We start from the raw sequence: 26,581 nt of genomic DNA, 5'->3' as shown, positions 1-26,581 counted from the left end.
CCATTTTGGATGAGTTGAACATGGCCTCCCAAAAGCCAGAAGAGAGAATCAGTCACAATTTGGAAAAAGCGTAGTAATTCATCTTTTTCTTCACCCTTAATACACATAACACACACACAAACCCAATTTACTTTTCTGTAATTGCTTTATTTAAAAAAAAAAAAAGAGAAACTTCTCTTGGGGGGAATCAAGAGAACCTGGTTGCTGGATCTTAGTTATTTATGATCTTGTAGCCTTTAGTTTCTTAATTTATAAAACTTGTGTTACAGGCTGGTGATACCTACCTACTCTACTTACTAGAGAAATGGTTGTTACCCAGAGGTCAAATGAGACAATATATAAACTGTATAAGAACTACAAGTTGATATATTAGGATTTCTCAACACTGGCTATGCATCAGAATCACTGTGGAGCTTTTTTTTAAATTAAATATAGTATATCCATGTACAGGCTTTAACCCAAACAATTTGAATCTCCAAAGTCAAAGTCTGAACATCTGTGTTTTTACAAAGTTAGGTGGCTGATTTGATTATGCAGTTAGGTTTGAAAATCACTGTTATATGCAAATGTAGATGTCAGCATGTAAAGCATTATTATTAGCACATTTCAGTTGCAGCTTCTAATCTATAACTCCATGAGAGCAGAGACCAAGTTACTTGGCTCTCCATTAGACACTCAGTGTCTAAAACAGTTCCAAACATAGTAAGTGTTCAATCAGTATTTATTCTACAAATAAATGACAATTTTTTCTGATTCTTCCTTTCTGGAAAATAGGGTGATTAGTAGATTAGAATATATGTCATAATAGCAAATAAGAAACAGATTTTGTTCACAATTCTGTCATTTACTGGCCATGTAACTTCAGTGGAAAGTTGTATAAAGGCCACTAATTTTACCCAGGTCTTAAACATTTGTACTCTAGCACAAAAGTAATGATCACAACAGCAAAGGCATTATGATTGCAATGATTATTATAACAATAAAAGCATGTTCTTCCTATTATTTTAGCACAGGGTTAGGTAGGTGCTTAAATAGACATGTGCTAACTTAAATACAACAACAATCAAAAAAACCAAAATCTAAAAAAGAAAGAAATGTCGCATTAGGTCAAGAAATACTTTAGTCCAGTAAAGTGCCTTTGCCAGTTTCACCAAAAGACACAGCAGAAAGAGCGTGGTAATCTTCATTGTTGTCAATCTCAAAGAATAGTGCAGAGCCCTTAGACTTCCTTTTTTCCTTAAAAAAACCCATTAGATAATGCCACCCATAAATTCATGGCTTCTGAGACTGGTTAACAAAATTCACCCTAAGTCACTTCAAAATTTTGGGGTAGGTATTTTTCTTACGGCAATATGTAAATGTATGTGTACGTGTGTATATTTTAACCAGTTTGCAGTTTAGGCCAGATCATTTTGTGTACGTCCCACCATGTGATCTACTACCTATATGTCAGCTAATTAAAAAAAAAATTTTTTTTTAATGTGTTTGGTTCTTTAGACAATGAGTTTGGCTTTTTTTTTTTTTTAATGTTTATTTATTTTTTAGAAAGAGCACACATGTGAGCACATGAGCAGGGGAGGGACAGAGAGAGGGAGACAGAGGATCCAAGCAGGCTTCACATTGTTAGTGCAGAGCCCAAGGCACATCTCAAACTCACCAGTGAACCGTACCATGAGCCAAAGTTGGATGCTTAACTGACTGAGCCACCCAGGTGCCCCCAAATTTTTTTGATTGGGAAACACTTAGGTAGATAAACCTTATAAATTCAGTTTTCTTGTAATCGTTTTTTTTTATTATTTGAGAAAGAGAGAGAGAGAATCTTAAGCAGGCTCCGCACTCAGCACAGAGTCTGACATGGGGCTCGATCCCACCATCCTGGGAACATGACCTGAGCCAAAATTAAGAGTTGGATGCTTAACCGACTAAGCCACCCAGACACCCCTGTAATCTCCTTTTTATCTATTTTCATTGTGTTCTGTGGTAAAGTGGCCCTCTTTTGCTGTAGTTTACCCCCTTTAATGTATTACTGAAGGAGTTTTCGTTTCTATACAAATACCATAATAAAGAATAGGAAAGTATTATGAAAAGTTTTAAAGGACTATATAAATGAAAAGACCGTAATTACTATTGCCCCTAATATTAAATAAAAATACTCTCAAGAAAACATAAAGCTGTCTTAATGGTCTGACCTATTCATGAGATAGAAATTATTTTACAGGGACGCCTGGGTGGCTCAGTCAGTTAAGAGTCTGACTTTAGCTCAGGTCATGATCTCACAGTTTGTGAGTTTGAGCCTCCCCATCGGGCTCTGTGCTGACAGCTCAGAGCCTGGGGCCTATTTCAGGTTCTGTGTCTCCCTCTCTTTCTGCTCCTCCCCCACTCACACTCTGTCTCTCCTTCAAAAATAAACAAACCTTAAAAAAATTTAAAAGAAGGGGCGCCTGGGTGGCTCAGTCGGTTAAGCGGCCGACTTTGGCTCAGGTCATGATCTCGCGGTCCATGAGTTCAAGCCCCACGTCTGGCTCTGTGCTGACAGCTCAGAGCCTGGAGCCTGTTTCAGATTCTGTGTCTCCCTCTCTCTGACCCTCCCCTGTTCATGCTCTGTGTCTCCCTATCTCAAAAATAAATAAAACGTTAAAAAAAATTTAAAAAAATTTAAAAGAAAAAAGAAATCATTTTACAAAGGAGAAAACAGGTAACAGTGAAATCAAGTCATCTGCCCAAGAACCCACAGTTAATTTGTGGCACAGCCAGGAAAAGAAATCAAGTCTAACACAAATTTCTATAGTTTGTGCTGCTTTAACTGACTTGAATTAAGTCTAGAAATATATAAAATTTATTTATTGCTACCAACCTCAAAATGCCAATGGGGATGCTGGAAGAATTTGTGACCTATTACATAGAAAGCCTATATACTCTACTACTAAGTTAAATTCTCTGTCAACAATACTTTAAAACAAAATTTTTTTAATGTTTACTTATTTTTGAGAGACACACACACACAGTATAGGCAGGAGAGGGGCAGAGAGAGAGGGAGACACAGAATCCAAAGCCGGATCCAGGTTCTGAGCTGAGAGCACAGAGCCCAACATGGGGCTCGAACTCACAAACTGCGAGATCATGACCTGAGCCGAAGTTGGATGCTTAACCAACTGAACCACCAACTGTCAACAATACTTCTTATACTCAAACTACTATCTCATCCATATTGTATGTCTCATTCAATTTCATTCATAATTTTTTAATTTGTTGTTTTTTAAATTAAAAATAGAGCTGTCTTATGTTTTCTAAAGAAATATCTAAATATCTTGCCGACTTTATTAGCCTAGGTGTTAAGTATAAGACTATGTCTATTCTTTATACTTAAAGCACCTCAAATGAAATTTAATATCCCATGATAACCTAGTTATTTTTCTTCATAACTCCCAAAAGTTGTTAATCTGTTCAAAATTTAATATAGCAGTAGGCCAAATGTACATATAGCCAAAAAATATTACAAGATAAAGAAGTTTCAGCTGTGTACACTTACAATTTCTTTAAGTATTATAACTAAATTGATCTGATATTCACAGAACATTCCACACAACAGAGTTCACATTCAATATACAGGCAGTCCTTACTTTTTGCATGGTACCATGTTAAATGAAACTTGTGCCATATCAAAATCTTTACATGTTTCTGATATGCATGAGTTTCAATCAAGATAGCACTGTGCAAAGCAAGGACTGCTTGTAATGAAACATTCACCAAGATAAAAGGGCCATAAAACAAGTCCAAAAAAATTTCAAAGGATTGAAATGATACAGAGTATGTTATCTGACCACAATAGAATTAAAGTAGAAATTAGTAACAATAAAATATCAAGAAAATTCACTCATATGTGGAATTTAAAAATAAAACAATCATGGAGGGAAAGAGAGGGGCAAACCAAGAAAAACTCAACTATAGAGAACAAACTGATGGTTACCAGAATGGTTACCAGAGGGGAGGTGGGTGGGAGGATGGGTTAAATAGGTGATGGGGATTAAGGAGTGCACTTGTGATGAGCACCAGGTGTTATATGGAAAGTTGACTCACTAAACTGTACACTTGAAACTAATATTACACTGCATGTTAACTAACTGGAATTTGAATAAAAACTTTAAAAACAGAAAATTCTCAAATATTTGGATATTAAGCAACATATTTCTAAGTAATCTGTGGGTTAAAAAAAAAATAGTACGTACAGCATTTAGCATAATCCACCCAAGAAATACTTGCTGGACTTAGTAAGCCCTATGTTTGAGTTGAAATATTTTGACTACAGAAGATCTGAAAGATCAAACAGAAAGTTCACCTTTATTGTTCTGTGCCACAGAAGCTATTAGAAAAGTGCTGGGCCACAGAACAATACTTTCCTCTACTGTTAAGTAGGTGTATTTTAGAAAGATGCTATGGAAATAAATGTCTATGGGTGCTGCTCAAAGTTGAGAAGCAAAGCAGATTCTTCAAAAAGTCATATGGTATACTTCAGCCAGCACTTTAAAATTTCACACATAGAGGCTTTTTTGGTTATAATTTCAAAAATGTTTGGATCCACTATTCTAATTGTACTTTCAGCCAAATACTGCACATGTGAAAAATAATGTGGAACATCTTCTCAAGAATTTTGGCTATTAAAATCCTGAATAAACACATATACCTTAGCTGCATTGATGAAACATGTTTGCAATCGCCTCCCCACAACCAGAAAATTTTCTGCAGCTGATGGAAGCAATTCATTGTAAAATTCCTCTGCATCTTCTCCTGGCTCCAAGCCCACACAGCAATGACTAAAATAAGAGCACAAGTCTGTGACTGTTTGTGTTAATTATAAATTTCAGTTGAATGCTAGAGCTTCTATACACAACACTGTGCCTTAATGAGAATTTTTAGTTATCTCTTTTGTTGTCAAGCCAATAAAGAACTTTTGCTGGAAAATTAGCATTACAACTTTCTGGAGAAGTAAGTCCAGTGGTGTGAACTTTGTCTGTACTGAGAGCTAGGACTCATATGTCCTAAAAACCTACTTGTCAGCTTTTCGGGAAACAAAATACACCTGATTCACAATAAAGAGAAACAAGGCAAGTTTTCAGTGAATGAGCTATAAACACTCTAAAAGCAATACAATACCTTGGGAGTCTAATTCATGAAAAACATTTGTGTTGATACCTTTGAGACATCTGATAGCTGAAAAATACCCAGGGTAGGATTAGTCTACAAGGGACAGATGAAGAAATCAAATACTCTAATACCAATTCTACTCTCCAATAGATCTATTTTCTTAAACTGCAAAATATCTGACTACACATTCCTTATATCAGAAGAGTAAACCACAAAAACCTTGCTTTATTAGGGACACTTTACAATTTATGTTAAAGTAGATAAAGTCATTTAGAGAAATGAGTCCTCTTGAAACTTCACATAAAAGTCACTCCCTAGTTATGAAATGGGTATATTCAAAGCTCTTGATAATAAAAAGTATTGGTGTAGACTAATACTAACAAGAGTCCCCAACCCAAGACTGATCTCTAATGAGTAAACACTGCTGTTAGAGGCTTTTCAACATGTGAAGATGACACTGATAAGCAATAGTGACTACATATGAGTATGCTAAAATTTAGCTGGTTAACACTCAATGTACTTTTGTTTTTGCACATCAATCCTAAAATTTATGGACAAACATTCACATGTATCAGTTTCTCTTTTTACTTTCGTTCCTAAAAATTATTTAAGAGTACCTACTTTGATTGTGGACATTAATTTAAAAAATTATGTTTTTTGTATATGCACAAACATGGGGATTTTTTTTTAATGTTTTTATTTATTTTTGAAAGAGAGAGACAGAGCATGAGCGGGGGAGGAGCAGACAGAGAGGGAGACACAGAATTCGAAGCAGGCTCCAGGCTCTAAGCTGTCAGCACAGAGCCCGATGTGGGGCTCAAACCCACAAACTGAGATCATGACCTGAGCTGAAGCTGGACGCTCAACCGATTGAGCCACCCAGGCACACCATACGGGGGGATTTCTTAAGACTTGGATTCCACCAAGATATGTGTATCTGTTAATAGTTTTTTCTAACTACACACATTGAATCCAGCCTTTATGTAGTAACAAATTAGGAATGCGCAGTTTTGAAAGGTAAGATTCCAATTAGTAATACAGGTGTTTAGTTACTTAATTAGAAAGTGGCTTAGGCACTGAGAACAACTGGTTTATTTTATTATCCCCTTTAAAAATAAAAGATTTTGATCTTCTAAATTTTATGGACAGGATTTTGGTTACCTAATGAAATATACAATTGAGATAGCTAAATCAATACAACATAAAATGACTAGCTTTTGTATCTGTTCTCCTATAGTACTTTGCTTACATCTTTCATCTTAGCACCTATTTCATTTAGCCTTGTATGATAAAGTCACATGACTGTCATCCCATGTCTACTGTAAGTTTTTCCAGTATAGAGCCAGTGCCTTAAAAATCTTCATTTCTTCATATATTCCTTAGTGAATAAAGAGTCTGTTAAGTACTTGGGACTCAGTGGTGAGCAAAAGACATGATCACCATCTTCACAGGACTTATGTAGCAAAATTTTAGATAGTGAAATATTCACAAATACAGTTACAAAGAGTAATATATGGTATAAAGGAGGAAAAGTACAACCATAACCTACCACAGAAGGTTGCCAATTCTTGTTAAGCAGATGAATAAAGAGAAGCAAATGTTGAAAATAAGAATCTACTACTATATCCCTCAAGAACAGGAGGACTCATTGCTTCATTTTACCTTAATATCTGTGTAAGCTGGGAAATTGTAGTCCAACCACCCTGGATTCGAGAACAATCTTGACTGAGGACCAAAAGGCAATACTGAATGAGGTCATAACAATATATATCTTGTTTTATTTTCTTCAACTCTGAGCTTCCTAAAGGTGTGTTGTTTATTATTTCTAAGGCAAAAGGAAAGAAGATATACTTATTTCTGCTCAATAAATCCAAGACTTTTGTATTTTTATAGTTTGAATAATAACTAAAATTACTTTAAAAAGGAAACATAGCACTTTCTTATCACAATGTTAAGATTTTTCTGAACAAATCAGAAACAAATGCTAAAACTATACCCATGATAGAATTGTTTTGTTCCTTAAATAGTGTTAGCCAATCACAAAAAGATTTTCTTACCTTTTAACTTCAACAGTATAATAGGGACGTTCTGCTCAGGACTGTTTGCAACTTCGGCAGCTAGAGATAAGATCCTTGGGTCTGTATCTGTTGGTTTCATTTCTTATCGCCTATATTTTAACAGAATCAGAAAGATAAAGGTCAAACAGCCCTAAAACATTTGCTCCCTAAATAATGTTTGAAAAATAGTTTCAATATAAAATTTGTTTTGTTTGCTTTGAGAAGTGAAGGATAGATTTTTCAATTTCTTCCTTACAGGAGATTCTAATGTTTCTAATTGGAATACCTATAGAGCTAGAGACTCCTATAACTTACTATGACAGCTACAGCAGGTATTATTTATCGCGCACTAGGAGTCAGGAACAGTGCTAGATACTCCACATTCACTCTCTCTAATCTGCACAATAATCCTGGGATAGAAATTAATTCTTTGATCATAAAAGAGACACTGAATGTGCAGAAAAGAGCTAACATAGCTTGAGACAAAGTTGGCCCTTGGCTGGTGCCAAGACTGGCCCTTGGCTGGTGAACTTGGATTTCAGAAGGGTTTCCACCATTCCCTAACAAGAGTGGCTCACTGTACCTAAAGTGTTTGTGAAAACAATGTGATTTATGCAGAATGCCTGCTCTCATTCCAAAAGCTTGGAATTCTGGTACTTGGTAGTAGACGATGCCTATATGACCACCTCCAATAAAGACCCTTATCACTGAGTATCTAGTGAGCTTCCCTGGTAGACAACACTTCAAAATGTGACAGTTCATTATAGGAAGAATTAAGTGTGTCCTATACGAACCTACTGGGAGAAGACTTTTGGAAATTTGCACCTGTTTTCCTCTCGATTTTGCCCCATTTGCCTTTTCTCTTTGCTGATTTTGCTTTGTATCCCTTCACTGTAAATCACAGCCACAAATACGACTATATCCTAAGAGGTGTCAGCCCTCCCAGTGAATCACTGAACCTTGGGTTGGTCTTGGGGATCCTCAACACACAACTCAGAAATGGGACGTAATTATAAGATAACAAAAGCTTATTAATAAATAGCATAGTAAATCAAATTATCTTTGTTATTATTATTATTATCCTCATATTAGTGTAGCCTTGGCTTCAGGAGTAGAATCCTGTGATTCATAACTTACATACAACACTCAGTGCTCATCCCAACAAGTGCCCTCCTTAATGTCCATCACCCATCTTGCCCACCCACCCATCAACCCTCAGTTTGTTCTCTTAGGGTTTGCCTCCCTGTCTCTTCTCTTCTTGTTCCTTCCCTTCCCCTAAGGTCTTGTTAAGTTTCTCAAATTCCACACATGAGTAAAATCATGTGTTATCTTTCTCTGACTTATTTTGCTTAGCATAATACCCTCCAGTGCCAACCAAGTTGTTACAAATGGCAAGATTTCATTCTTTTTCATCACCATAAAATCAATTACCTTAAAATTAAATATAAGACACATCCCAATTCAATTTGCTGTTTACCACACTCAAAGCTCAACGGTATCATTTAACAAAAAGTACAATCTTCACTTACAATAAAAGCCAACATATATTAAGTATTTTACTATGAACTAAGCACTGTACTAAGTGCTTTTGCACACATTATCTTACTTCTCACAAGACTATGAGGTAGAGGCTGTAATCATCTCATTTTACAGATATGAAAAATAAACTTTGAAGGAACCTATCATGGTTCCACCAGCATCTGGTGGAGTCCGTATTCAAATCCAGATCAGTCTGACTCCAAAGTCTGTGGTTTTAGATACAATGTTCATTATATTCCCTTCCATGTAAAATAATAAAAAACACAGATGACATACTTTTAACTCACTTATTTTTAGGTATTATTCTTCAAAATTGGCACCAAAATTGCCCTTTATATTGAGGAGTTGGCCATAAGCATCGAAATGTCATCCTTTTTAGGTAAAATATAAATCATTAAAATATAAATTTTCTGAAAATATTTCAAAGAAAGTCCAGCACAACTCCTGGTGTCACTCCTGTCACATAGTAGGCATACTACTTCCCAAGAGAGTGGATACAGTTATCTCACTCTTTCTAATGGTTGCATTATGCTATCTTCCTTTGTAAGAGTGCATCAAAATATATTTAAACAATTCCCTCTATTGGAGGTCATTCAGAGTATGCTATTACCAGCAATGCTGCAATGACTATGAATGTACACATCTTTACGCACTCATGCTAGTATCTTGCAGGATGAATTTCCCTTGAAGTCAGATGGCTGGGTGGCAGGATATAAATTTTTAAAATTTTGATTAGATGGTACCAAATTTTTCTTTGAAATATGTGTTTCAAATTATACTTCCTCTAACAACATATGACGGTGTTCTTTTTACTATGCCCTCACTGATACATACTGCTATCTTATACATTTCTACCAATCTACTAGATGGAAAATGATATCATCTTTAATTTGTATTGCTTTGATTATTAGACAAATTAGGCACATTTCATGTTCACTGGTTATTTCTTCTTTCAAATATTTTCTATTCATATCCTTCAACAATTTTCCTACTGGATTATTCTTTTGTAGAAGCTTTCAGCTTTTCATATATGGATATGAACCTTTATCTTTTATACTAGGTGTAAACAATTTATGTCATTTATTAAGTTTCATTATGGTGTCTTCACCACAGTTTCACAATTTTCACATAGTCGAATATAACAATCTTTTCCTCTATGACTTCTACTTTGGTATCATTCTTAGAAGGGTCCTCCTTAACCCTAAGAGTTGAAATGCAGTCTCTTAGACTCTTAAATATGGAGAATAGAGGGTTACTGGAGGGGTTGTGGGAGGGGGGATGGGCTAAATGGGTAAGGGGCATTAAGGAATCTACTCCTGAAATCATTGTTGCACTATATGCTAACTTGGATGTAAATTAAAAAAATAAATTAAATAAAAATTTAAAAATAAATAAATAAATAAAATACAGTCTCAACTTTTTTCTGGTGCGTTTATGGGTTTGTTTTAGTTAGATCTTCATTTACTTATATCTTTATATATTCAATACACATTTAAGTTATTTGTGAATGGTGTAAGACAGAAATATAACAATTTTTTTAAGTTAGATGAGGATATAGATTTGTGGAAAAGAACAAATGCATACAGCTGTTATAAATTCCTGAGGTAATATGTCATCAGTAGACCTAAACAAAGCAATGTGAAATGTCACTTGGGGTATTTTCCAACTCTATTTAGTTCATTAACCTGTTTGGTTAGTTTTTTTTGGTTTTTTCTTTATTCCTGGACTCGTACAACCTGGTTCATTTTAATACGTTTGGTGAAAATTCACACTAGAAGGTAAGTTTCATGACAGCAAAGCTCATACCATCCTTGGTGGCTGCCTTCTTATCTCTCTTATTCACTGCCATATTCCCAGAGACTAGACTAGTGCCTTTGCCCATACCTGGTAAGTACTTAATAAACATATGTTGAAAGAATGAATGAATGCACAAACTTTGGGCACTCCAAAAGTCAATTTCTTGACTCTGCTTTTCTCTTTATTAGGATTATGGAAACCTCAGATTTCTAATTGGAATCTTTTTCATGTAAAATAGGCTTAAAGCACTGTTGCTGCACTCTGGCTAACATAATAAAAGATCACTGAAACATTATCATCATCACCAAACGTGTGTAGAGCACTATGTTAGATGCATAGATCACAAAGATTTTATACAGGACAGAGTCCCTGTTCATGTGTCGGTTGGGAAAGAAAAATACACACACACATATACGTATATGTAAAATAATTATATAAAATATTTTAAGTGCCAAATAGATGACACAGATAAGAAAACAGACCAGAGAGTCAGAGGACTGGGCTTCTCTGAACCAGTTTTCTTACCAGTAAACAAAATTCCTACTTTCTAGAATAATTCAAGATTTAGAAAAGAAAGCAGAAACCAAGGATGGTTCTAAAATGTTGCCAGATAATTGAGTTATACTTCAATAACGATAACCATTTGGAGACCTTTATGTGCTGTGAATTGTTTTAAATCCATTCATGTATTAATTCATTTAACCCTCTTAACAACTCTAAGGAATAAGCACTATCATTCCCCCCATCCCTAATTTTAACGATGAGTATACTTTAGTTTGCATGAAGTCACACTGTAAAGTATGAAGCTAGGGTTCAAACCCAAAAATTCTGGCTCCAGAACCTGAAGCACTTAATTACCACACCAAACAGTCTGAATACACTTTATAAAAGAATTTACACAAGCAGATAGGTTTAGAAACACATTCACCTACTTGCCTAGAACAATAAATTGACAAATTTGGCTACAGTATAGGTTAAGCAACGGGGTAGAGTTTGATTACACACTTACCCTGAAAAACAACCACCCGTTATAGCAACCATCTGTAAACTTTCTCTTGGGTGCTTCTCTTCTAATATAACACTTCCCTCATCTTTACCATTAAACTCATGAACTTTTGACAGGAAAAAAAAAAAAAAACAAGTATTTTTCAATTATTAATGCTTTTACCCTGTTGCACAGCACGAACTCTGACCTTGATCTTTTGGGAATTTCGTCTTCCTGGTCGTGCCGTTTACTGCCTCCAAAGATCACTGTGAAGGAAGTAAATAAAAGAAGGCTACCGAATGCAATCTCGTTGCAACTGATCCTAAACACCGTGATTTCTAACTTGTAACCTTTTCCCCCCCATCCTCTTCATCCCGTCTCGATCCTAATACTCCCGAGAACTTCCTCTGGAACAGAAATCAGGAGTTGATTGCCGAGGTAACGGCGTCGCCTCCAGTCAAGTTCAAGGTCTGAGGTCTAAGGCTCCTTCACTCCGGATTCCAGACCCAGCTTCCGCGCTACCAGGCCTTGTGCCCCGCTTCCGCCCCTCCCCGGGCCTCAGTTTCCACTAGACATCTCCACAGAAAAGGCACAGATACTCCCGTTAGGAACTCCTAAGCACCGGGATACTTGGCCCAGAACCCCACCAGGCCTCCCAGCACCCGGGACTCTCACTCTCCCCAGTCGCCACCTCAGGCGGGTTACCTCACCCGGTCTTCGCGTTCTTCCTCCGAAGGACCCACCTCCCACCACGCACCTCAGCTGCGCGGCCTTTCCCAGGCGGCTTGCGTCGCAACGCGGGAAGGGGTCTGGAGGCGGGACCAGGATCCTCAGAGCTAGGGGGCGGGGCGCCCTTCTCCACGCAGCCAATCAGCACGCGAGAGGCTTCTGGGGGGCCGCGCGCGTCGGGCGCGGGGCGGAGTCTGGTGGCTGCCCCGGCCTCAGCAAGTGCAGCTGCTTCAGGATGAGGTGGCAGATGACAGTGAGCGCAGGTGGTGGAGGTAAAGTCAGAGCCAGGGGATAATGATGAATGGAGCTGCGGGACCCTCGCGCATCGATCATCGCGAGCGGGTTCTCAAGTTAGGCGAGAGTTTCGAGAAGCAGCCGCGCTGCGCCTTCCACACTGTACGCTGTGAGTGAGGACGATCCCCGGGAGAAAGGGGGACCTCTGGGGATGGGGACGTGGAGACATTAAACTTCTCGGAATTGTGATCCCACAAACCTCCTTACTCTGCTGGAGAATGGGGTGACCGGCGCTAACCGCTGTCCTGCCTGGAGTCCTACGGGTTTCGTGGAAGAAGCCAGAGTTGAGCAGGTGTCAGTTGTACACCCTGGGCAGAGAGATTCAAGTGAGACCAACAAGCAGAAAGGGAAACTTTGTGGAGGAGATCCCCAGGGGTGACTGTGGAGACGACGTGACTGGTGTATAATGCAGAGGTGATAGGAAGGTAGTTAGGTGACAGATGGAAGGATGCAAAGGACCGAACAATTATGCAGGGTGAAGGTAGTACCTTGAGGCTGGTAGGGAAATATTCCCTCCCTTCTTCACTTTTTCTGTCGCTGACTGATGAGAGTTCTTGTTTAGTGTGTTCCTGGGTAGGTATTCTAAACCATTCCAGTAATCTGTAGCTCTTTTGGACCCCTGATTTCGTTCAGCTATCAAATACTGATTATCAAAGTCTTGGAGGGTGTGTTATGCATTTCTTTTTTAGAAAGGTATTTACTTCCCTATGATCTCTCCTTTTGACTTCCTTTTGGTTGTCCTCTCGAAGTAGTTCTGGTAAATTACACTCTGTAATGTTCAGGTAGAAAAAGGATCTCTTTTGCTTTAATAGTTGGATGGTATAGATTCCAGGAAGGAAAATATAGTATATTATGATTTGGTATGTAAAACATTTCACTCTTTGCATAATAACCCTCAGAATTATAGAGCGGAAAGGAAACTTTGAGATCTTTGAATCATAACCTCTTATTTTTCTGTGGCAAAATTGTAAAGTAGCTATTTTTTCACTTCCTTTCCCCTGTCCTGTTCTTCTTTAGTGTCTCATCATTCCACCTTTCTCACTCATCGTGTTCTTAGACTGTCCAGAGATCTTCATGGTTTTTGCTCTGAGATTTTCCATGTTTCAATCAAAACACCCCATTAAAACTCAACTTTCTTGAGACACCTTGGTGGCTCAGTTGGTTGAGCGTTGGACTTCGGCTCAGGTCATCATCTCTGGGTTCATGATTTCAACCGCATCTCTCAGGGTTGCTGCTGTCAGCACAGAGCCAGCTTTGGATCTTCTGTCCCTCTTTCTCTCCATCCTTCCCCTGCTTGCACTCTCTCTCTCAAAAATAAACATTAAAAAAAAAAAAAAACCCTCAACATTCTCCAGAAGTTTGGTTAAGTTGTAGATGATCTAATTAAAGTAACCCAGGGTAAAGGTATAAAGATCAATGGGTTTAACTCTCCAAGAATACATTTACATTTTATGAAAGGGTTTTGTTAAGCAAAATTAACATCCAGTTGGTAGAATAAACAGGGGAAATATTTGTCAACAGATCTTCAACAGTGTCCTTTGTTTTTTCTGCTTTGCAGTTCTCTGTCGTCCAAGGTTACCCACAGTGAGACAGCTAGTGCTAGCTGTGCCGTTTCTCTCCTTCACTTCCATTTTCCAAAAGTGTGATAAAGCTGATAACCTGGTTTCTCCATGCCTTTCTTGCAAATAGTACCTCCTCTCTCCTCTTCTTTCTCAGGTTTAAAGTAGCCTTTTAGTGATTTTTCAAATCATAAGGTTTAAGATTATAAAGATTTGCTTAAGAACAAATTTTTGCATAATTTGGATATACTCTTTTAAGGGCATGAATCCCAAACAAAGAGGATAAAATACAGCTTTTGAAAGGATCTCTGCAGGTGCTTCAAAGCTTTTCATTTATAAAAGTTCTCACTATGCTGGAATTGTGCCTTTAGAGTCAGAGAATCAGTTGATCTGGCTATAAGAATGAAAAAAAAAAAAGACAAAACAACCATAGGAATAACCATCACAATATACCCAGATATTTGAATACACGCTTAGTGCTGTGGAAGACATTAGAAAAGTTTTTGGCCTTAGTTTTTTTTCTTGTTGAAGCAGGCAGAATCTTTCTAGATTTATTTGAATAAAACCAATCATTATCCTTGAGGACAGTTTCATCTACCTTATGATCCTCACTCTTAATGACTCAGAGTAAGGGATGGAAACTATAGAACAAGAAATCTTACTTTTATACAGGGCAAGTGGACCTAATTTATAACAAACACTCAAGTCAGTGTAATCTGGGAGAAAGTAATATTCTACGTTTATGTACAGGGGTAATTATGCCTGCCTAATATTTTTTTTTAATATATGAAGTTTATTGTCAACTTGGTTTCCATACAACACCCAGTGCTCATCCCAAAAGGTGCCCTCCTCAATACCCATCACCCACCCGCCCCTCCCTCCCACCCCCCATCAACCCTCAGTTTGTTCTCAGTTTTTAACAGTCTCTTATGCTTTGGCTCTCTCCCACTCTAACGTCCTTTTTTTTTTTTTTTTCTTCCCCTCCCCCATGGGTTTCTGTTAAGTTTCTCAGGATCCACATAAGAGTGAAACCATATGGTATCTGTCTTTCTCTGTATGCCTGCCTAATATTTTTAACAAAACAGGTTGTGAATTCTGGCCTCCACTACCAAATAAGTAATGTACCTTTTGGAACATTCTCTAAACTTTCAGCCTTCATTTTCTAATATATAAATGGTAAGGATTAAATAAGATTGCATAAACAACCTGGCACAGTCTTTGGTGCATAGAGAATAAATAATAGTTACCATTATCCTTGAAGGGGTATATTCATGTGTGTATGAGGAGTGCCAATGAATGTCATTTACTTAGAGTTTCAAAAAGCATTTATCAAGGCTTGGCAATAAAACCTAACACAAAGATAGTCTGGCATGTGGTAGGGAAGACATGGGATGTTCTGTAAGTGATAAGCTCAATGTTTAGCAGCAGATACTTCACTGGGTGGAAGAGTTTGAGTAACAGGACCCACTAGAATAAATTTTGAATTTGGGCTAGTGCTAATTTTACAATTTCTATCTAGATAAGGTAATAAACATTGAAATTCCTAAGTTTGTAAATGATACCACTTTTTGCTTGACAGTAATTGATGAACTCATGGTCAGTGAGGAAGATTGAGCCTTCATGTAGAGCCACTCCCACAAAAGTGGTTGTTAAGCTTTGGTGTGAGCAAACATTAGAAAGTACATTAATGAGAAATTGGATTAAAATTATATTTACAATTAATTTTCTCTGATAAATGTGGTATATTGGAAAGGATATGGGTTTTCAAGTTAGTTGAATTAGTTCAAATACGAGGAAGTAAATTTATGATAGTAATTGTGATTCTTTTTTGAAGATATTGACATTATGTGACACTACAGCCAAAATAATCAGAAAAGTGATCAACATTGATTGAAAAAGTATTAATACAGAGTAGGAAATGTTTCTCTCCTCTATATGTAATATAAGTAATTGTACTGTAAACCTGAAAAAAATAACATAGAAGAAGGATATCCACAGTGAATAAATAAATGGTAAAATTGGTGGTGAGGTTTCCAAACCAAGGAGAACTGAAAGAAATAAACTATATAGTCTGGAATCATAGCAACCTAGAAAATACATTTGATATTTGGAAACATATAGAAAACATGAGATTACTTAACAAATTCTGTAATTCTAAAATTATACTTAATCCATTGAAACACAAAAGTTGTATTCTTAAAAAAAACTTGTTTGAAAGTAAATAAAAGGCAATAGTAATTAATATAACAAGTAATAAAAAGTAGAACTTATTAATTCTAACAGTAAAATAATTAGAAATGTAAATAGGTTCAGAATAGTTTTGATAGATTTATTGATTATGAGTTCACGCTTATCATTGAATAAAGCTATAGATATTTTGGGTACATTACTATCTCTTATAGTTGTCTCATATTATAGACATCTATAGAAAGGCTTCAGAGACTTGTGAATCTCTTGAAATTATACAGTATTTGATATGTATGTTCATATATGCATTTTTTCTGTAGAGAGGATTTATGGCTGGTCTATAATTTTCATCAGATTCCCATAGCGACTTATGACTATTCCTCCTCTCCTAACAACCCCCGCTCCCCTGCCAACACACACAAAAGTTAAGAACTCTGGACACATATGGGGCGCCTAGGTGGCTCAGTCAGTTGAGCATCCAGCTTCGTCTCGGGTCATGATCCCACGGTCTGTGGGTTCGAGCCCCGCGTCGGGCTTTGTGCTGACAGCACGGAGCCTGGAGCCTGCTTCGGATTCTGTGTCTCCTTCTCTCTCTGACCCTTCCCATTCATGCTCTGTCTCTGTCTCAAAAATAAATAAACGTTAAAAAATTTTTTAAAAAAAGAACTGTGGATATATAATAAGGCAAAGAGGCTATATGAGTGGATAGAGTTTGTGGCTTGAGTTCCTGATTTGATTTTTAACTGGCTTCATTACTTTAGCAGAGTTTCCCATTAGTAAAGTGTGGGTGAGAATAATCAATTCAAAGAATTGTTGTGAAGATCTAAAGTGATGATATGTTACAAACAAAAATAATCAGTTTTAAACACTAAAACAGAGGTTATAGATTAACAGCCTGTTGGCTGAGTTTGACTTTAGAGATGCTTTGTTTGACCCACACAGTTATTGTTTTAGCATAAACTAGTTGTAAATATGTAAAAATCAAGATCTTTTATACAGAAATCTGGATTACCAGCTTCTCTTTAAAAAATCAGAAGATAACCTGGCCTCACCAAACCCATATTGCTCTTGACAGGAGTTGGCTGGATCCAAGTTGTGGTTGTCTTCTTGAGATTGGGCTTATTCATTCTCTAGGTCACTGTGGTTCCCCACTGATCTGCTTCACTGCCTTGAATTACCTTTCTGGCTTCTCCTCTAAAGCATTATTTAACTGTAGTTAAGCAACAGGCCTCCCAATATTGTCCTCTGTGTCACTGTCAGAAAAATATGGGAGATCAAAAGACCCTGGCTTTACTCTAGGATGTCATTTCTGTTACCTATTTATTGTAGAGATTCCTTTATTGTCATATATTAAGCAATGAGTGCCCTCTATGAGAACAGAAATGTGCTAGTGAAAAGTACAAAACAAATATGGCAGTATCTACCTTAAAGAAATGAGAGTCTTGAAATACAGATTTATCTGATCCTCAGGAGACAATTAGAAAACAAGTCTTTTGCACATAATTTAGCTGAAATAAGTTTATACTTAAAAATAAGTTTGGAGTTGGTTCAGAGAGGGATAAACATATGAACCAGGGTCAATTACAAAGATCTCATATGTGCCCATTATATTAAAGGCACTATGCTAGGAGCCATAACTCAGGAGGAATTAAAGTATGAATCATTATGTTTTACAAAATTACAGCTCTGGGGTGCCTGGGCGGCTCAGTCGGTTAAGCATCTGACTTTGGCTCAGGTCATGATCTCACAGTCCAGTCTGTGAGTTTGAGCCCCGCGTCAGGCTCTGTGCTGACAGCTCAGAGCCTGGAGCCTGCTTTGAATTCTGTGTCTCCCTCTCTCTCTGCACCTCCCCCACTTGCACTTTGTCTCTCTCTCTCTCTCTCAAAAATAAATAAACATTAAAAAAATTTTTTTTTAATTACAGTCCAGTAGGGCATATACAGAAACAGGTAAATAATACCAGGAAGTTTATGTTAGGTTTTGATGAGTGGTAGGTAAATGCTATAGAAGAAGACCAAAAAAGTTGAGATTTTGGAGAGTAGAGAAAGGGCCCCACATAGTGACTACTTTAGGGAAGAGGGGACTTTGAAATAGGATTCACATTCTAAGAGCAAAAACAGAGAAAAGCAGATGGTCAAGCTGTAGCTTTCTGTTGATTGAAAACTAGTTTGACTTCAGTAAGAATAGGAGATGGAATATGAGATGGCTCTGAAAGATATTATGGAAGAAGACATAGTGATTAGATGTGAGTGATGAAGATTGAGGAATGTTTATATGAGTATTTACACTGATGAGCAAAACCTTAAAGGATAGTTAAAATTAGGAAGTTGAGGACATTTTAAAACCAACAAAGTCTGTTACTGTGGGTATCCCATAGGCCATGATGATAAATTACTTATATTAAAATACTTTAAGTGGAGGTTACTTCATTTATTATGTATACATCCTTATAAAATGAAGTTCTCACTTTAGGATAACAAATGGTATTTACTAGCTCAAATTGAACTTGTTTTCTTTCTCCATTAATGTTGATATCAATAAGACTGATATTCATTGTTGGTCAACCTCTTATCTTTTTCATCTAGTTAAATTTGATAGTTCCTTATTCTGGCTTTAGCAAATATTAACTGCATGATCTTGGGTAAGGGACTTGATTTCTTCTACCCTCATTTGCTGTATCTGTAACATAGGAGCATTCACAACTTTAGAGAATGTTCGTAAGGCTACGAGATAAAAGTAATTAAGAAAAAATTTAAAATAAAGTAATTAACACATAAGTTATTGCTGTTATTGTTTTTGTTTTGTATCTTTGTTTATTCTCTTGGCTATTTCTGTCTTCTGCTTTCTACTTTCTTTATTTCCATGATACTCAAGCTCAGTTCTGATTTTTTTTCTTTAGTATTGTTGTCTTTTCATTAATTGATATTAACTAACACTTATTTCCCTAGAATTTCTTTCAAGCATCTAAAACTTAACACCTTAATTATTTTTTCTTTGTCATTACCTTACTGCTACTAACAAACTTCCCAATTTATTTTCAGTCTAATCTTTATCCTCAATGGTACTACTATTGTAAATCAAATTCTTTCATGTTTTTCATATTGTCTATGTATTTTTAATCTGTTTCTTAAAATCTGGAAATAAGCATCAAGATTTGAGAGATACTTATTGCATGTTTTCAGTTCTGAATCAAAGCAACATGAAGAATAAACCATGCTATAAAGAATACTTAGTGTAAATTGTTTATACTCATATGTGCTTAAGGAACATAAGAGTGGATTTCATTTCTTTTCATAGAGTTGTTAAAGAATTAAATATGAAGTGGGGCGCCTGGGTGGCGCAGTCGGTTAAGCGTCCGACTTCAGCCAGGTCACGATCTCGCGGTCCGTGAGTTCGAGCCCCGCGTCGGGCTCTGGGCTGATGGCTCAGAGCCTGGAGCCTGTTTCCAATTCTGTGTCTCCCTCTCTCTCTGCCCCTCCCCCGTTCATGCTCTGTCTCTCTCTGTCCCAAAAATAAATAAACGTTGAAAAAAAATAAATAAATAAATAGAATAAACATTTAAAAAAAAAAAAAAAAAGAATTAAATATGAAGTGCTAACAAGGTGCCTGGCAGGAAGTGTTCCTTATAAATGTTAGCCATTATAATTGTCATTGAGAAGCAGCGGCCAGCTTTTGTTTATAGACAGCAGATCATTTGATGAGCACTAGAAGATTCTCCTTTCACAAGACCTACCTATTATAGTTCTCTAAATTCTAATAAATGTTCAGTACTTTGGATTTAGACATTTGGGGGTACTTCCCTGTTAATATAAAGATCAGTCTCTTGGAGTAGAGGTAGTTGGGAGAGGCCTCTCAGAGGCTAATGTTCTATTTCTTGATCTGGTTGCTGATTACATTCGTGCCACTTTGTGAAAATTCATCAAGCTTATGATTCACATTCTAGTTTGCATGTCTGCTATATTTTAATAAAGAGTTAACCTGGGAAAAATGTATATAACTGGAGGAATTCTGTATCAGAATTATCAGTCCTTAATATGTATTGATATGAATTGTTTTTAAATGGCTTTCATATCTTAGAGGTTTTAAACTTGTTCAGCATGTGAAATATCTGAACACCCTAAATTTCTTCTGGGTAATAGATTTTAATAACATCATTTGAATTATGATTTAACTCAAAATGAAATTCTATTTTAAGTATTCTGAAGTTGCAGATTTGATTACATTTATGTATCCTTTAGTGGCAAATATATCCATGAAAAACTCAAACTTTTAAATTCAGTGATTGCTTTTTCTTAAGTTTTCCCATGAATGTGTATTTGCCACGTATTCATTAATTTTGTATTCTGCTAGAACAACAGGCAAGTGATAGTAGGCACCCAAGGTGGTTTAAGAAAAATTATGGGAGAAAAAGACTGAAAATTGAAAGCATTCTACTAATATAAGTTTTTAGCAAATTGTGAAAACATTGACATTATGTAGTTTTTAGCAGTGGAACATCTTAGTCTAGGTTGCAGTCTAAACAGGATCCAGAGGGAACATGGTTTGAGGAATACTGTTGTAGAGTTCAGCTATTTCTTTTTTTCTCAGAGTTATATATACCTATCTATATCTATATTTCTATATATCTATATATCTAGATATACCTATCTAGATATATAGATATATACCTATCTAGATATATAGAGATATAGATATAGATATAGATATAGATATAGATATAGATATAGGTATCTCCAAACTGGTTTGGATTTTATTTGTAGTATGAAGACTCTCCTAAACCATTTTAATTACTGGCTATTAAAAAATGATTTATCACTCTGAAACATGCTCACACTTTTTTAAATGTTTATTTATTTATTTATTTATTTTTGAGAGAGAGGGGGAGGGAAGCATGAGTAGGGAAGGGGCAGAGAGGGCGGGGGGGACAGAATCCGAAGCAGTCTCTGCATTGTCAGCACAGAGCCAGATGTAGGGCTCAAACTCAAACCATGAGATCATGACCCGGGCCGAAGTCGGATGCTTAATTGACTAAGCCACACAGGCACCCCTTTGATATCCAGGTACCCAGGTATTGCTCCATCTTATAAAAATCCATATCTGTTTCTATTTTTAGATGACTTCAAACCTGCTTCCATTGACACTTCTTGTGAAGGAGAGCTTGAAGTCGGCAAAGGTGAACAGGTGACAATAACTCTGCCAAATATAGAAGTGAGTACTTCCATGTGTTTGGACTTAAAGGATCCTTTTGCAGTATTTATACTAAATTTAAATGAAAATAACTGCACAATTCATGTAGTGATAGTTAAAGTAATTAACAAATATACCAAAGCAAAAAAAAAACCCACTTATTTTAAGCTATTTCAGGAAAAATAGTCTTAAAATACTTTATTTATTCATTTTTTTTTTTTTTTTAGAGAGTGAGCACGAGTAGGGATGGGGTAGAGGGGGAGGAAGAGAGAGAATCTTAAGTAGGCTCTACATGCAGCACAGAGCCCAACACAGAGCCCAACACTGGGCTCCATCTCATGACAGTGAGATCATGACCTGAGCCGAAATCAAGAGTCAGACGCTTAACTGACTGAGCCACCCAGTCACCCCTTAAAATACTTAAAAAAAAAAACACCTTTGATCCATTTAATAAGTTTTAAGAACTATCACATCAGATGATTTGAAACAATTGGAGGTCTAAACATATACCTATTAAATTATTATTATAAGCCAGATTTTGTACTCTGAACTAGGAATAAGAACATATCCCCTGCCTTTTAGTCTTAATCTGCTATAGCAGAAAGACATACAAATATCTAATGCTATACATTAGAGCATGTACAAAATTCTGTGCAAGCACATATGTGGAATCAAATATTCTGCCTGGTAGAATCTTGAAAGGCTTCACAAAGCACATTCTATTTGAGCTGAATCTTAAAAGGCAGGTAGAATTTCATCAGGCAGAAAGGGAGTAGACTATCCTAGGTACAAGGGATGTTATGTGAATGGCTCTGATAGAGAAAGAACAAGAAGTTTGTGGAATAAATGAATTAATGTAAGTTCTAATGTAGAATTTAGATTTTATCCCATAGGTATTACAGAGCCTTTAGAGGCTTTTAAGCAGAGTAGTAACATGATTGAATTTGTGCTTTTAGAGTGATTTTATCAATAATTTGGGGGAATGAGTTGGAGAAGAAAGACTCTAGGTCTTTAACCAAAGTTTTGTCTATTTAAAAAATTTCCAGATGTTTCCAAGTAACACTGTGAAATACTGCTTACACAGATATACAAATTATTTGTTGTATGGTCTAGTTTTCTCAATCTTTGAGTTAGAAATTTCTTAGCATTCAGCTTAAGTTTCTTTTTTTCTTTTATACCAACTTGACCTATTCTCAGAGAACACAAAGACTGTAACATTTTATTTTAACATATAGAGAAAGCACAGACTGAGATTTTTGTCTTTGTGTAATTTTTTAATGGAAATGGTTTTGTGCTAGTTCATCTACATTCTCCTATATGCATTTATGACATTATTTGTCATGATTAGAGGTAGAGCAAGCAAGTTCTCTATCCCCTAGTCTTCTTTTTCTTATTTTTATCAGTCAAAATTATTTTTTATAATTTTTTAATGTTTATTCCTGAGAGAGAGAGAGAGAGCACAGGAGAGGGGCAGAGAGAGAAAAACATACACAGAATCTGAAGCAGGCTCCAGGCCCCAAGCTGTCAGCACAGAGACAGCTGGGGCTCAGACCCACAAACTGTGAGATCATGACCTGAGCCGAGCCACCCAGGCACCCCCCCCAACCCCCGCACTGCTTTTCTACTGCAAGCAGATGGGGATTTTTACATTTGTTAATAAACTTTTCTCAATCACCCATATCCTTCTTCAATTAAGAGTTACCATCCACCACGTGTTATGATCTCAATTGTTGGGGTGCCTGGTTGGCTTAGTCAGTTGAGCATCTAATTCTTGAATTTGGCTCAGGTCATGATTCCCCCATCATGGAATCGAGCCCTGTGTCAGGGTCTGTGCTGAGTGTGAAGCCTGCTTAGGATTCTCTCTCTCCCGCTGCCCTTTTCCCCCACTGACATGGTCTCTCTCTCTCTCTCTCTCTCTCTCTCTCTCTCTCAAATAAAAAATAATAATAAATTAAAAATAATTTAAAAATTGAAATGCCTCTTAAAAGAATGACAATTATAGAAAGAAGCTTTCAAGGCTTCAAATTGTAAATTTCTTTAACAGCAAAGAAATAATTTAGGAAGATGTAACTCCTTGCCCCCAGGACACCAGAGATATGTCCAAAAAGAATATATCTCAATATTTGTGTGTGTGTATGTGTGCATGAGAAAGAGAGACAGATGGACAGTGGGCCATATATGTATATATATTTACCTTCTATGTGGTAACTTCTGTGCTAGGTAGCTATTAAGAATACAGCAGAAGACTAGACATAGTCACTGTCCTAAAAAATATTACCAGTTAGTTAGGAAGACAGGAAATTACTGATTACAAAATATAGAAATGTAAGGGCTGTCATAAAAGTATTCGTAGAATATTACAGAAGTACAAAAGAGCAATAATTCAGTCAGCAGAGAGAGAGGAGATGCCAGGGTATGCTGTCTTGAAGGAGAGGTGAAGTTACCCAGGTAAAGGAAAGAGGGAAGAATGTTTTAGGCAGAGAAAAGAAAAATACATGGGCTAAAACAAGGCAACAAAAGAGTCTGTTACATTTGAAGAACTACATAAAGCCACTATGGCTAGGTCAGAAGGAGTCTACTAGGGACACAGTGGGAGATGGACAGGTATTAGAAATCAGATAATAAAGGGCTTAATGTGTAAAGCAAAAGAATTTAAACTTTATCCTATAACTCTTTTTAGACAGCTGAAATGAAAGAGAATAGTTAAAATTATCACCTGTCAAGAGCAAATATATTTTTCTGCTGGCCATATAGTCCTTGGACAATTGTGAATTGTAGTAGAAATTACATTCTCAAATTCACTTTGTGGGTTTTCCTCCCTTAATTAAAGAACTTCTTTAAACAAGTAGGAGTTTTACATTTCTTCAGAGTTCTTAATTTTGCAGGAATGTAATGATTTTAGTTTGAGGCATTTAGATTCTCTATTTTCTTTATGAACTTGGCTTTCATCATACAGGTAAAAATGAATAAAAGCTAGGAGTCATCCTATAAAATAGTACTTTTATTATACTATACTTTTTTTTTTAATTTTTTTTTTTAATTTTTTTTCAACGTTTATTTATTTTTGGGACAGAGAGAGACAGAGCATGAACGGGGGAGGGGCAGAGAGAGAGGGAGACACAGAATCGGAAACAGGCTCCAGGCTCTGAGCCATCGAGCCAGAGCCCGACGCGGGGCTCGAACTCACGGACCGCGAGATCGTGACCTGGCTGAAGCCGGACGCTTAACCGACTGCGCCACCCAGGCGCCCCTATTACACTATACTTTTAAGAGTACCTTCAGTTTCTGGAAGTTCTTCAAAAGGGTAGATTTTTTTATATGGTAGTAGTTAATATTTATTAAGTGTTGTATGTAAAGGGTACTATTCTATGTTCTTTATAAGAATTAGCTCACTGGGGCACCTGGGTAGCTCAGTTGGTTAAGCATCTGACTTCAGCTCAGGTCATGATCTCATGGTTCGAGAGTTCGTGCCCTATGTCGGGCTCTGTGTTGACAGTGTGGAGCCTGCTTGGGATTCTTGCTTGCTCGCTCACTGGCTCACTCTCCTTCTGCCCCTCCCTCTCTCATGCTTTCTCTTTCTCTCAAAATAAAAAAATAAACTTAAAAAAAAAAGATTTAGCTCACTTAAGCCCCACAACTACCTATGGTTTAGGAACTCTTCCTGATGCCATTTTGCTAATGAGGAAACTGAGGCGTGTGGAGGTTTGGTAAGTGTCCCAAAGTTAGGTAGCTTATAAACCACATAGTTGGATTTCAAATCCAAGTCTTCTTGACATTGATAAATTCTTGACCTTTGTAAAGTAGTTTTTGCAAAATTCTTATTTTTTGTTAATTTAAATTCATGTTAGTTGACATATAGCATAGTGTTGGTTTGGGGAGTAGAATTTAGTGATTCATCACTTACATATAACACCCAGTACTCATCCCAACAAATGCCCTCTTTAATGCCCATCAGATAGGATAGATTCTCTAATTTTCATTCCTCTAGGTTTTCTTTGGTAGTACCACGTAGAAGAAACTAATAAAAATGGGATGCTTGGGTGCTCAGCCAGTTAAGTGTCCTACTATGGATATTGGCTCAAGTCATGATCTCACAGTTGTGAGCTGGAGTGCAGCATCAGGCTCTGTGCTGAGGGTGGAGTCTGCTTGGGATTCTTTCCCTCTCTCTCTGCCCCTCCCCCATTGGCACACGCTGGGTGCATGTGCTCTCTTTCTCTCTCTCTCTCTTTCTCCCTCTCACAAAATAAATAAGTAAACATTAAAATAGGAAACTAACAAAAAATGGAGGCTGTTAAGCTGGTTAATAGTGGGAATTTACAAATCTCTCTTCCTTATGAGTAATTGTAATTGACTACTGTAAAATTTCAAAATGTTGAATTTTGAAGGGAAAAGACTTACTTGCTATGATTTATCATTGGTGCTGTCCAAGTTTGGCATTCTTTAGTGGTGACTCCACCTTATGGAGTACTTTTGTAGGCCTCAATGAAATAGTCCACTGGAAACTTTCAACCACACTTGCTATTATGTAGGAAATGCATCTCTAGAGGTTACCTATGACTTCAGCCCCCAAACACTGGACTTGTGAAAGTTCCATATGTCAGATGAGCTGCTATGCCACTCTAAACCACCCTCTTGGGCAACATTCATCCAGGATGAACCTGGAAGGTTTGATTCCATCCACTGAGTTTATTTAGCTCAAATGAGAAAATAGCCACCACGTTCTTGGGACCTCAACCTATTTTAGGACTCATTTTATTTTAACATCCTATTGCAGTTATATTTTTAAATGAATTATATCTTTTATCATTATATAATAATATTTTTAATCCTGTTTTTGTGATTTTTAAGCTTAAATACTACCTTGCCTAATATTAATATTGCCACTTTGCTTTCTTTTTGTTTGCATGTTCGTAGAATCTTTCTTTTATTTAGCTGACATTTTAAAATATTTTAAAATATATTAAATATAACTATTTTAAAAATATTAAATATAACTATTTTAAAATATATCTTTTGATAACAGAATAATTTTTTTAATATATGAAATTTATTGTCAAATTGGTTTCCATACAACACCCAGTGCTCATCCCAAAAGATGCCCTCTT

The 26,581-nt window shown here is 36.6% G+C and overlaps 2 protein-coding genes across 2 annotated transcripts in view; one reads left to right on the top strand and one right to left on the bottom strand.

The window, feature by feature from the left end:
- Positions 1-12,310, bottom strand: part of IQCB1 (IQ motif containing B1) — a 63,593-nt gene extending 51,283 nt beyond the window's left edge. Inside the window, exons 1-6 of the mRNA XM_047099910.1 lie at positions 12,226-12,310; positions 11,704-11,786; positions 7,200-7,309; positions 6,805-6,967; positions 4,682-4,811; positions 2-95 (exon numbers count right to left, since the gene is read on the bottom strand). Of these exons, the coding sequence (XP_046955866.1) occupies positions 2-95; positions 4,682-4,811; positions 6,805-6,967; positions 7,200-7,299 (487 nt within the window). The 5' untranslated portion in view covers positions 7,300-7,309; positions 11,704-11,786; positions 12,226-12,310. The remainder of the gene's footprint in view (position 1; positions 96-4,681; positions 4,812-6,804; positions 6,968-7,199; positions 7,310-11,703; positions 11,787-12,225) is intronic.
- Positions 12,311-12,495: 185 nt separating this feature from the next.
- Positions 12,496-26,581, top strand: part of EAF2 (ELL associated factor 2) — a 36,666-nt gene continuing 22,580 nt past the window's right edge. Inside the window, exons 1-2 of the mRNA XM_047099581.1 lie at positions 12,496-12,652; positions 21,403-21,497. Coding sequence (XP_046955537.1) covers positions 12,544-12,652; positions 21,403-21,497 — 204 coding nt within the window. The 5' untranslated portion in view covers positions 12,496-12,543. The remainder of the gene's footprint in view (positions 12,653-21,402; positions 21,498-26,581) is intronic.

Source organism: Lynx rufus, unplaced genomic scaffold (genome assembly GCF_022079265.1).
Source record: "Lynx rufus isolate CCGP_SWC_20201006 ecotype Redwood Valley unplaced genomic scaffold, mLynRuf1.p SCAF_5, whole genome shotgun sequence".
Taxonomy (NCBI): Eukaryota; Metazoa; Chordata; class Mammalia; order Carnivora; family Felidae; genus Lynx; species Lynx rufus.
The sequence above is the reverse complement of the archived record's forward strand: the minus strand, read 5'-3'. Positions and strand labels throughout refer to the sequence as shown.